The sequence below is a fragment of the Electrona antarctica genome (assembly GCF_951216825.1).
Source record: "Electrona antarctica genome assembly, chromosome: 5".
In the NCBI taxonomy this organism is placed as follows: domain Eukaryota; kingdom Metazoa; phylum Chordata; class Actinopteri; order Myctophiformes; family Myctophidae; genus Electrona; species Electrona antarctica.
The window spans coordinates 17,959,843-17,973,644 of record NC_136810.1 but is presented as its reverse complement, the minus strand read 5'-3'; the positions used below and the strand labels follow the sequence as shown (position 1 = coordinate 17,973,644).

The following is a 13,802-nucleotide window of genomic DNA, read 5'->3' as shown; positions in this document are numbered from 1 at the left end:
CAGCTAAGATTTCTGTAGATTTTTCATTTATACATTTTATTTAGTTGCAAGACGTACTATAGGGCATCTAGTCCCATGGCCTGTTTCTGGGGGGAAAGGGTGAACTGACACAAAATGCAGTCAGGGTGATTACAACTGACGATGACTGAACTGTCAATTCATTGGTCTGCTGTGTATGTCCCACCCCAGGCCACCGGCCCCAAATAGGGCCCATAGAGTCTATAATAATGCTGGATGGCCTCCCTGTGCAAGCTTTAGCAATCAATAGTAAGTTACTATGTGTGGAGCCTCATCAATCATAATTGTCTGGTGTTCAGTGGTTCCTTAACAATTTCCTCTTAACGGTTCAGATTCCGTAACGGTTCCTTTTAACGATTCCTATAGGCGGTTCCAGATGAAACCTTACACAGGACTGTAACTCTTGAGAGAGTACAAATAGATCCTTGAAATTTAAACAAGTGTGAGAACCATTGGTATAGTAATTGTATAGCACCAGCTCTGACAGTGTGATAAAAACTTGATCTTGGACACTGTTCCAAATGTGATGGAACTGATTCCAGTTCCTCAATGTTGGATCTGGTTCATCTGGTTCCAGATCCCTAACGTACGGTACAAAAGTGCTTCATAATAACACTTTTGGTGTAAGTGATGCTGCGTTCACAACACACAAGTTATGACAAAATCTACAAAATACCCAAACATGGCAAGCTACAATGTTGAGTGAGTCACCATTGAAGTGTTGTTCTAGTCTCTCGAAACAGACTGTTGTTTTGGGGACCCTGATTGGTGTTGTTCAAGGCTCACTGCATTTAGATGAAAATGGTAGAGGGTTTAATTGAACATTGGTTAATGGCAAAAATATGTTTTGGGATCCATTTATAGAATGGAGTGGGAATTGTGGGAAAGGGAGTAGAAATTAATGTTGAAAGAAAACAAGCTCACAAATTGTCAGGTTTAAGTCCTGTTGGTCTCATTCAATTTGCCCATCACTCTAATTTAAACAGGCATGAAACCCGAGGCAGATTTTGTAGTTGTCAATGCTTGCACGCTGGCACATGTAAATGGAACACAACACACCCATTATTATTTTATTTAATGCTGTAAACCTGAACAGGAAAACAATCTACAAACTCAGATTATGGTTTTATGTATGCCCCTGTACGTGTCTGGTGCATGTTGCTATTGAACATCAAACACCATACATATTACATGTATAGGGTATGCGCGTGACATCATCGTACCTGGAAGTTATGCGGGAACGCCCACTGAGTGGCAAAAAACTACTTTCTGGCCATGACAGCCCATTCATCCAAACAGAAAAGTCCTGTCTGATTGCATTAAACATGTTAAACTCACCAACATTGCAGCTGTACGAAAAGCTTGAATTATCCTCTTTCTATCTGCAAAGTTTTTGTTTCATGAAAATCCACCATAGAAACATTATGAGCTACTTTCTGTCAAGAAATGCCCTGCATTTGATTATTTTTCTAAGTGTCAGAGTTTGGAAGTGCTTGTTTTCAATAACACAACATTTTGCTGCGTCCTGCATTATGTGTCAGGATCTGCCTTCTGTGTGTTGTGTAGGTGTTCCTGAATCTTATTTTTCTGTCAGGGGTGGTTTTCAAGCAGGACCCAAATGCAAGGAAGCCAGGATCTTAGAAGTCTTTATTCAAACAAAGACCTGCAGTAGCGCAACACTAGCAAACATAAAACAGACTAGGAACTCAGGGTGACAATACAATAATCCAACAGAGAACACAACCAAACACAGGGCTTAAATAGGCACAAGATTAACAGGACACAGGTGAACTCAAATCAAATCAACACAAGGATTGGCTGGGGAAAACAAGACACAGGTGAAACAAAGAACCAAAAATCAGGGAAGGTTAGACAAGGCAGGAAACTACTACAAAAGGAGGACAGGAAACACAAAAGCATCACTTCAAAATAAGATTCAGGAACACACAGAAGGCAGATCCTGACATTATGTGACATTTAGAAACAGGTGGTGGTATGGAGGACGGTTGAGTGATTTCCAACGAGCGCTTCCAAACTCGAACACTCCATGCTGCTCAATGTTTTGCCACTCAGTCTAGATGGGGGGGGGGGGGGGGGGCGTGTCCTGATGGGAAAATCATGCATGTGCATACTCTCTATAGTAGACTGTAGCTATGGCATACATGTGTCACGTTGTATAGCTATGGCATTATTATACTACTACATACTGTATGTGTATCATTCAGATGCATCGTCTTTTTCCCCCTCTCAGTGGCTGTGAATTTACATGGAGATTTCTTCATCAGCGGAGGGGGTCTCAGGTCAAAGTTCAAGGTGGCTCGTATCACCTTCCACTGGGGTCACTGCAACGCCACCTCCGACGGCTCCGAACACAGCCTGGACGGAGTCAAGTACCCTCTGGAGGTAATGGAGCCGGCCTCGTACATAATAACCTTTCATATGAGCCTCAGGTTTAAAGTATGACTTATAGGTGCCTTCAGGTCGGTGAGACAATCCAAATGTCATGATTGAGATACGATTTCTGAAGAACGAGGTCTGTCCTTGTTTTTGTAAGTACGTAGCTGTGCTGATGAGAACGCCCAGCTTGGATGTAAGTAACAGCAACCAAGAGGATTTGGATCTGCCGTCACACATACCCGCGCCATTCCGATTTAGTGCAGCACAACAATTACTTAATGAAATTCCAAAATACAAGCTTTAGTGATGATATCGCCATTCAAAAGGGAGATGTTCCAGTCATAACGAAACCTTCCCAGACCCTCACGTTTTACGCAAGGATTCTGGGAAGAGACTATAGAACATGGTGATTCATATCATGGTGATATGAGACTCTACTAACTGTAATCTTTCCTCTTTTACAGATGCAAATCTATTGTTATGAAGCACATTCACAATTTAACTCCTTAGATGAGGCCATCAAGGAAGGAGGCAGGATCACAGCGCTTGCCGTGTTGTTTGAGGTATATGTGTGTGCGTGTGTGCGTGCGCGCGCGCGCGCGCGCGCGTGTGTGTGTGTGTGTGTGTGTGTGTGTGTGCGTGCGAGTGCATATGTGTGTAAGTGTGCGAGCGTGCAAGAATAGATATATTTATTATGGCAATACAAAGTTGTAGTCAATTTGTTTTAATAATAACTAATTTTAAGTTAGCCATACATCCTCACAAGTATGATAAATAATACCATACCAACACACTTGGTGTGTGTGTGTAATTTGTGTGTGAGTAGGCGATAATGAGCGAGTGAGAGTTTTATTCAAATCATAGGTCAGGGTCAAGAGCTAACTGTTGATGCCATTTTGAAAGTTATTTGACTTTAAGCCATAATGACTTGCTTTTTGGTGAACTTTGTGCATTTAGTGGGGTTGCCTCTGGCAAAGGCCGGCATGTTGAAACCCACAGAAGTGTTCTGAATCTAAACCTGTGGGAGTGTCTTGCAGACATCTTTACTATCCCTATATTTCTGGTTTTATTACTTACACTTGCATTTCTGGAGTCATCACAGGGAGTGTAATGATGGGAACTCAAGCAGATGCTATACACACACATGCAAATGATGTATGTGTACTTTAGCAGGATTGGGTGGAGACTGGGGTGTCACAGATGACTGTGTCATACAGGTATGCAGGTATATGTACAGTAAGGAGACAGCAGACATGCGAGTGTGTTCAACATGTGCACACATGATCACCATGTTGTGCACACATGTACGTCGACATGGCAAGCTTCAGCATGGACAGTCTGTGTCTTTTTATCTGTGAAAAGTTAGGAATTAGAATGGAACACTATGTCTTGATATCACAAACCACGTACATCTGCTGACAGGTTATAGCCTGCATGGTACTGTGCAGTGTGCCCACAGTCGAAGGCATTTTTGGCTGTATATTATCTAATGACGCATGTGAGAACAACTCTTTGATTATTTGGTTTATATTAAAAAAATTAAGGCGGACTAATTCTAAAGGTGCGTTCAGACTTGAATTTAAATATTCGCCTCGGTTCAACCCGTTTGTGCTGCGCCAGGTCGCGCCGCGCCCGTTTGTAATCACGCCGCTCTAACCATCCAAGTCTGAACGCACCTTAATAGATTCATAATTATGATGACTAAATAAAAAATATCAGATTAACTACTTAAGCCCCACACAAACAGTGTTAAAGGAATAAATAAATAAATAAATACATACATACATACATACATACATACATACATACATACATACATACATACATACATACATACATACATACGCGGTCTAGTCTAACTTGGACTCAGGGGGGTGGACGCCTCTGCCTTGCATAGTCCCCAGTGAATAGGCTGGGATTTTACAAAATAATCCCCCCTTTTAAATACATACAGACATACAGACATACATACATACATACATACTTATATAAGGTATGCCATCTGGTGGCTAATGAACCAAACACACATTCTCAGAAGTTGAAGCAGTTTTAGAGGACCCACTTTTAGGCCAGTGCAACAGAGCATGCTTTTGCCTTTTTTAAAACCTTACCCATTTTAACCAAATACATACATACATACATACATACATACATACATACATACATACATACATACATACATACATACATACATACATACATAATTACATAAATAAATAAATAAATAATCATTTTTTCGACCGCGGTCGAGATCATGGATTTCACAATGCCATGCCAATGCCAGACATCCCGGTCCTTCTCCTTCATTGCCATCCCCAGTTCCTGCTTACTGATGCATTTGGGCCTAGCGATGACATCAGGAAACGACAGTTTTCTACCTCTGGTCTGCTTTGATGCAGGATTCCAGAGAAGAAGCCTCATGATGAGCTCTGTAGCAGTGGCCAGCAAATGGTGTTCTTCTGGATCGGACTAGAAAGAAACACGGGGGAAGGTTGCCGTATATTAGATTATTCGATGGGTGGCTCTTCCAAGAGAGATTTTGCTCTCATTAGAAGGCGGGTGTAAGTGCCATCCAGGTGTTTCTCTAATTTTTGAAAGTGTCCATGTCTCGGAGCCATAGAGTAGAATCGTCTCGACGGTCGTCCTATTTTTTTTTACTTTGAACCTATTACTAAGCTGGGATGACCAGATCTTATGCATGTCATTGCAGGCTGACCAGGCCATACCCTTCCTAGTTGGAAAGTCCTTTTTGGGAAGAAGATATATATGAACCTAAATATTTGTAGTCATCAACCTGTTTCAAAGGAGTGTTGTTTTGATAACGTGGTTATTGTTGAATTTTCATATATTTACGTATTCAGTTTTTGTCTCGTTGAGATAAAGACCAACACAGTTGGAGGCCTGCTCAAGAGACTGAAGGAGAGCCTGAGCGTATTCCAATGATTGACTGATAAGCGCAATATCATCAGCGAAGTCAGTGTCTGTTAGGTATTTAGCAGGATGACGAGAGCTTCTCCTAGGGTTTAGTTGGTAGCCCAATCGTATGTCAGTTGATAGTATCAACTGACATATGAAGAACATAATCAACAACAATAATAAATAGAAATGGGGCAAGTGTGTCGCTTTGGAGTTTGAAATCAAGGATGGGGAATGATGGTGTTTCTCCGTCAGGAGTAAGGATGGTCGCTGAGGTTTTATGACATTGATAATTTTGTCCGGATTACCATATAATTTAAGAATTTCAAACATTTTGGCTCTGTCCACTGAATCAAAAGCCTTTGAGAAGTCAAAAATGATAAAAGTATAGCATACGCCAGGGGTTCTCAACCCGTGGGTCGTGTTTGTTTTTTGCAACTGAATGGCTGGAAAATGGAAATGAAGAGTTTACATAGTACACATAGTACATGCATACACCTTCCATAATGATTATATCTGGTTTTAGTATTTATTTATGGTGTATTGTCTCTATTATTAAGGTTATTGTAGCAGTCAATTTATATTGGGGGTCGGGAGGGGGCGGGGCGGGGGTCCCGAGACATTGCCAAAGCATTTCCGGGGGTCCCCGACCAAAAACGTTGAGAACCCCAGGCATACGCCACCTCCACTCTGGTAATCAGATGCAGGCCAAACAGACGATCAGCATAGTCACATTGTTAGACGTCCTCCCACTATGTTTACTGCAACGTTCTTCTGGCAATAAACATGTGGGAGCAAGTCTAAAAGTGTGCTGGGAGTCTGGGACTGCAGTCTGACAATAACACCATAACTACTTAAACACTACATTACTTAGTTTAGATCTGTGTATGATAACTATGTTATTTTTTGTGAATTTGTCATCTCTACATTAAACATCACGTCAAGGTAAATACACAATCAAAACCTCTACCAAAAGTGTCATGCTTGAACTTGCAGCCTCCCGCTCTGTGGAGAGTAACTGCATCGTTGATCAAATGAAAGACAATTTGCAAACTGTATGTTTATGAGACATTTAATTGTGAACATAAACTATGTAACTTTCCTCTTCTACCCCAGATATGAAAATGTTTCCCTGCTCAATAATGGCATTTTTACCATTGAGCTGAGCCTGCCTGCTCTATCATAGAGATTAGACAACATTACATTTCATGCATACAAGATAGTTAGGCGTTAAGGTGGTGAATTTGGTGGAGTTTCAGATGTAAAGAGAGAGGCCACCAAGGCCCTTTTGAGAAGAATGTCATCAATTCATGAAGAATAACTTGTGCCTTTACTCTCCTCACAGACGAGCATTGAAGACAATGAGAACTACGTGGCCCTTATAGATGCCATCAATAGTGTCAGCAGATACGGTACGTCAGCCCTGGCTTATTCAAACCGTATTTCAACATTTATTGTGGAAAAAGATTCAATTGCATTCAACTAACTTGTTTAGAAAAGTGCCTTGTGATTTTTTTTTGTTTGATGATGTGATGTTCTTTAGATCTGCTATTTTCAAATGATCGAAATGTATAGAGTTGAAGTGGTTAATGTATGTTTTCTAATCAAAATTTAAATCGCCAAAGTAACTAGTAACTAAAGTTTTCAAATGATTGTAGTGAAGTAAACTCACTCTGAGATGTAGTGGAGTAGAAGTACAAGTACTGGAAATTGGAAATACTCAAGTAGAGTACAAATACCTCAAAATTGTACTTAAGTACAGTACTTAAGTAAAAGTACTTACTGTAGTTACTTTCCACCACTGAAAAGAATGTAGGCCTATATTGTTTTGTTATGTAAACAGGACGTCTCTGCAGCATATATTCTGTTCTGACGTGGATCAACTTTAACGCTGGATTAAATATATTTAACAGCTAAATTTGGCTGCCAATAACAATATGTATGACACCGGGATTTACCCACGGAATAAAGGTTATATAATATCATCTATCCAGACAGACAGACAGACAGACAGACAGACAGAAATATACTTTCTGTCAGTGAGCACAGCTGTCCTGTGCTCTCATTGGCTGTTGTACGGAACTTCTCGGGGTGCCGTCGCAATCCCGTTCTTACTGTCCAGTCGGCGAGAGAGTCAAATATCAAACTTGCTATATGAGGTCTTTCATAGCCGCTGGATCTTCTCGCAGAGCCTTTCACACACAGCGAGCAAAACCTCTGCAATCAAATATCGATTTTGCATCAGATCGGGGTTTGTCGGCGAGTGCCAAAAAAGCTCCCCGACAGCATAATCGGAGCAAATATCGTGCAATGTGTAGGGGCCATAACTGACTTACTCCAGACTTAGGCAAGTCACATATTTCCTGTCACTCTTGAGATAGGCCAGGCCATTATACTACTGGGGCGGGATGGGAACAGCCGACAGCATAATCTGTTCAATTAGGATAGGTTATTTATTTTACCAGAGGTGGCCAGTGTCATGAAGAGCTGATTTAGGCAAACATATAATCTCCCTGAAAAAAATGACATTTATGACATTATTTTAAGAAGGTGACGATACTATGTTTTATCTCCAGGTAAGAGTTCAGAGGTGGCACCGTTCACACTGCAGGGTCTGCTGCCAAACTCCACCCACAAATACTTTGTGTATAACGGCTCGTTGACCAGCCCGCCCTGCACCGAGACTGTGGAATGGATCGTCTTCAAGGAGCCCGTGGCCATCTCTGACACACAGGTGTGTGTGTGCATGTGCGTGTGCATGCGTTTGTGTGTGTGTGTGTGTGTGTGTGTGTGTGTGTGTGTGTGTGTGTGTGTGTGTGTGTGTGCGTGTAAGGGCTCAGCTGGGTGAGGCTGAAAACTGAATTTCCCCATGGTATGAAATTGGTCTAATTAGAAATGCGGAAGTGTTTCAACATTTCCCCTTATACCAACGAAGAAGAAACGTAATGTTTTTTATTAATTAAACTGATATAACAACATAACGTGGCAAATAATTGTTTATTTGGAATGTACTTTGGCTGGTATTTAAGGTAAATATAACGCGACTCACTTTTAGAAGTAATTTACCGCGGACATGCCGCATTTACCGCAATACATTGGCTTTAGTAATGCAGTTATCTTATAATATTAGCACATTTAAGCTAACGGCTGGAGGACTACGGATAATCCGGTCAATAAAATCATTACACTTAAACATTAATACAATTATGTCATGTTTACATGCCGAGTTAAGCTCTGACATCTATTTCAGACCTGCGCTAACATTACATGAATAATAATATAGCTTCAGATCATTTTAGACAGAAAAATAAAAAAGGAAAAATAAAATAGTTTTTCAGCTGTCCTGAACAGTTGCCACCCCCGCGATGGCAGTCTCTATATCGCGTGGGGTCACATATGATCAGAATCAATTTTATTTGATGTGTAAAGTGAGTGAAATTATTATTATATATTTTTTTTCTGGGAGTGAAAATATGGGAGGGGCGGAGGTGCAAGGATGAAAAGAAATCAAACAGCTAAGAGAAACATAGGATATTCTTATTATATTAATCAAAGATTACAATTATACCGTGTCATTTACAAATTCTCTTTTAAGTGCAAATTAGCCTTCCTAGCAAAGGTTAGGATTAGTCTAATCAGTGTGATTGACAAGAGCAGGGATGTGCAGAGAGTGTTAGAGGGGTAGGGGCTAAAATCCCGTAAGAGGGCACTTTTGGGGCGAAAATAGCTGATCTACAAGCTCTCAACGCGTCGCAGCGCGATGCGTTGAGAGCTTGTAGATCAGCTATTTTCGGGGCGCAACCCAGCACTCTTTAGCTAGTGGAGATGCGGCGTCACAACATGGATTTCTAAACAAATGTGTTCAATGCAAAATACTGTGTTGAAGTTCGGGAGACTTCGGAAAAAAAGCAATTCTCCTGTATGCTGCCTAACGGCATGGCATGGAAAGGAGTGGCAATTTGCATTTTTTTCACCATAGTCAATGCTGTATTCGTGGTCTGGAGAGGGCAGTTGTTTTACAGACGGGTAAAAGGGCAGGGGCTGAAGCCCCCTTTGATGTCTGTGTGCACGTCCCTGCATGGACAAGAGGGATGATCAGAGGAGCAGAGGTTTTACCACTATAATTCCAGGGGGACAGTACAGTAACAGTACTGTATACTATACTGTACAGTACAGTACAGGGACAGACGTATGGATTCTCACTCTCTGTCCAACCTATTACCAACCTGCTGCTCCTGAACAGTGTTGATTTTGACAGCAAATTTTGATTTTAGTTTTAGTCATAGTCTATTTAATAGTGTTCATTTAGTTTTAGTCACATTTTAGTCACCTGGAATGTTTTAGTGTTCTACAGTTGATTTAGTCGAATAAAATGTATTTTGGCAGGCCTTGATGCCGTCATAATGGCTGATTTTTACACTTTCTAAAAGTTTTTTACACTTTCTGAAAGTAGCAGATCTACAAGCTCACAACGTGTCACGCTGCAACGTTGTGAGCTTGTAGATCTGCTATTTTCAGCATGCAACCTGGTCCTACAGTGTATGATGCAACCAAGTGTAAAATGACTTGTCTTTTACTTATACTGGATCTCTTGTCCACAAGTCCCTTCCTAACATTTTAGTCTAGTTACTTATTTGTTGAGGAAATTGTCAATATATTTAGTCGTAGTTTTAGTCATCGTAGCTTAATTTTCATTTAGTTTCCATTTAGTTTTCGTCAGTGAAAAAAGGTAGTCAACGAACATTTTTTGTCATAGTTTAGGAAACTTTAGGTCGACAAAATCAACACTGCTCCCGAGCAGGTTGGAGTTCAGTGTCTTGCTCAAGGACACTTCAGCACGCAGCACGAGGAAGATCCGAGGATTGAACCGGAAACGTTGCGATTAAAAAAGACAACTAACTCTACCTCCTGATACACTGCTGCCCCAGTGTGTTGAATGCATGTATTTACAAAAGCTGAATGTTTGCGTGTGTGTGCACGCGCGTGTGAGCATGTGTATGTGTGCACGTGCATGTGTGTATATACGTGTGTGTGTAAATAGGAGGCCCTCTCCATTCATTTCCTGTCTGATGACAGCTGTCTTTTTAAAGAGTGAATGTCCTGGGTGGGATCCTAACATACGGTTGATCTATTGTACACAAGGCAAAAGGGCCTGTTGCATAAGACAGCTTTAACAAGCCTGCGCATGACTGCGGCTTTATGTGTGCGCTTCTGTCGCTGCCATTGCGAAGTCCTTTTGTCGACAAAGTCCTTTAAGGCTTTGCGCTTTTTTCTTTGTGCACGTGCGTCTGTGCGTGACCGTGTGTTTTAATGTTTTATTTAATGACTGCCTGAATATACCTGTCAATCACGAGGTGCCCTCGGGGCGACGTGTAATGACACGTTTGGGATGTTTGCCTGTTGACAGCCTGTTGTCTGTGTGTGGGGGCGCGTCGCCTCGCCCACCCATTCTATCTCAGAGAGGTTCCTGTCTGCCTCTGGTGTGATAGTATATGTGGAATGTTATGTTGTTTTTCATAGATTATTATTTATTTCTTCTGGAACAACTGACCTTGACTAAATATTGTAAACCCCATATACTTTGTTGATATATATATTGATATATATAAGTATATATATATATATATATATATATATATATATATATATACTTAATCCCCCTTTCCCCCCCCGCTACACCTAATCCTTTCTGTGAAAATAGCCTATCTACAAGCTTGTAGATCTGCTACGTTGTTCACCTATCTTTTCTGAATGTTTGCCTAACATGCCCTCAACACATTTGAGGCTAGGGTTCAATGAGTATATATATTATTAGGCCTATCCAATGAATTTGAAACATTTTAAATGTGATATCAGTGACTGATGTGATAGAAATCTTTTGTCGATTTGCGTTGAACGGTTTGTTTAACTACATTAAAACGAGTACTATAACTTGTGAAAGCCTATTTGCATCATGCATCATGCTTCCTGTGCTGAACAGATTACTATGTTATTTTCAAACAAACATGTACTGACTGGTTTACATTCCAGTTCTGCAATTTGGCTGCCAAAGCATAATTGTTGAAAGTCACGGCTTGTGACAATGACCCTCAGTAGCAGGGCTTGTTTTGTTTTTGTTTTTTTTGTAGAACCAATGTTTTAGTTAACATTTATTTTCTTGAATTCTACCCCCAACATAACATTTTAACTATGTATTAAAATGGTTTGTAGCATTGTATAGTCTAAATGTATGGCATAGATTAATAGAATTATCAAAAGAATAATATACAGATTATTTGATTAGGAAAGTCATTGTTTTAGGTCATCACATCGTTTTAGGTTCATTATACTTCATTGAACGCATATATATATAGTGGTCTATACTTGGTCCTCTCCTTTTTCCTCCTTTCTCTCCTTTTACCTCCTCTGCGCTCAATGTCTACCATATGCTGAAAATAGACCATCTACCAGCTTGCAGATATGCAATTTTCACTGAATGTTCGCCCCCAGAATATAGGGAGTGGACGATAGGCTGCATGTGTTTAAGGCTAATTGGTGTGGTGTTTCTGATGGCCTTTTATAGCTGGAGATGTTCTGCGAGGTGATGACCATGCAGCAGGCCGGCTACGTGATGCTGATGGACTACCTGCAGAACAACTTCAGGGAGCAGCAGGACCAGTTCATGGGCCAGATCTTCTCCTCCTACACCGGCACCGAGGAGGTCCTCACGCCAGGTACGTACTGTATACTACGTAGTAAGACAAACGCAACTACAACATTACAAACCATACTGGGCGGCTGTGGCTCAGAAGGTAGAGCAGGTCGTCCAATGATCCCTGGGTCGGCGGTTCGAATCCCGGCTCCTCCTGTCCACATGTCGAAGTGTCCTCTTGGGCAAGACACTGAACCCTACATTGCCTCCAATGAGTCGGTCGGTGTGAGCTTGCCGCCATTGGTGTGTGAATGTGGGAAGTGAGGACGCTGGTGTCGACTGTTCGCCACTTCACCTCCCAATGTATGAATGAATGAACCATTGTAAAGCGATTTGAGCACTTGGAAAAGCACTATAAAAATGCACTTCATTATTACTGATACAAACCAATACTGACCAAATTCCACATAACAATGCTATATAGAGTGCAAGACCTACCATGAATTCAACTGATACATTTTCATGTCAATTATAAATCGCATGTGGGATCTCACGATCCACATGTGGTCAGCCAGCTTGACCTAAGACAGACAGACAGACAGACAGACATGGACGCACGCACACACGCACGCACGCGCACACACACACACACACACACACACACACACACACACACACACACACACACACACACACACACACACACACACACACACACACACACACACACACACACCAAAACTCATATAGATGGCTGCCTCTTGCAGCCACACCATAATAAGATTTACATCAGCACTTGGTCTGACTGAGTTAACATACAGTATGTAGCGTATTCTATCATGTCAATTATTATTATGTCTACTGCACTTTTTGTGAATAATATATCCGCCAGGCAGGCACATTTGTGCATGCGTGCGTGAGTGTGCACATGTGCGAGCGAGCGTGCTTGTCCAGTACCTCCACCCCAAGCAACACACACTGTAGCTTACTGTATGCAATATTGTAAACACAGACATCCGGCTGTGAGATAACCTTTGGTTGAACTTGCATTGAGCCCCTTGTTGACACGTTCTTGACACCTCTGTGCTTTTAAACAATCTAGTGTAGTGATGCATGTGAAGTGCTGTTTTTATCCATTTTTCAGTTTAGAACCATAGCCACATGAAAGCATTTTTTTGAGTACCTAAAAACATTTATCCAAACTTTCCACCGTCCCTCGGCTACTACAGATTGTTCAAGTTGCAGCTGCTACATTTTTGGGGATTTTGTGCATTTTCTGTTGCTGCCGCAGGCTCTGAAATAGTCTTCCAATCCACATTAATTCCCATCCAACCATTGACAATTTTGAATAAAATGTCTCTTCAAACAGTCTGAGGTTTCCCCATGGTTTATGTTTGTCAAGTCCACTCATCATTATTTTTTATTGTCGTTGTGCTGTTTAATCTTGTTGAGTTTTATTATGTTTCTTCTTTTTATTTAGCTATACTGCTGCTTTTGGTTTTATAATTTTATCATGATGTGTTTTCCATTTTACTCTAGCTATATCGGATTTAAAATTCCCCCCCTATTTGGTCCTATCTATCTATCTATCTGGTCACCTGCCATTTGTGTCAACTTATTTTGTTTTAAAATGTGTTATATAAATAATGGTGACTTGACTTGACCTGAATCTGAAACCAGATTCAGGTCAGCGCTGTTAAGTTTGGTTCACAACCGAACCGGGCTGAGGTGGAAACACCAGCAGAACTGGTTCTCCACTGCGCCAAACAGAACCGTACTGCTCTCAAAACCCTAATGGATAGGCCCAATGACTTACTAAGTTACTTACTTACTTACTTAC

General features: G+C 41.1%; 1 protein-coding gene across 1 annotated transcript in view; it reads left to right on the top strand.

Annotated features, from left to right (window-relative positions):
- Positions 1 to 13,802, top strand: part of ptprz1a (protein tyrosine phosphatase receptor type Z1a) — a 110,354-nt gene that overhangs the window by 61,186 nt on the left and 35,366 nt on the right. Inside the window, exons 4-8 of the mRNA XM_079502218.1 lie at positions 2,270 to 2,421; positions 2,880 to 2,978; positions 6,677 to 6,743; positions 7,908 to 8,065; positions 11,894 to 12,044. Coding sequence (XP_079358344.1) covers positions 2,270 to 2,421; positions 2,880 to 2,978; positions 6,677 to 6,743; positions 7,908 to 8,065; positions 11,894 to 12,044 — 627 coding nt within the window. The remainder of the gene's footprint in view (positions 1 to 2,269; positions 2,422 to 2,879; positions 2,979 to 6,676; positions 6,744 to 7,907; positions 8,066 to 11,893; positions 12,045 to 13,802) is intronic.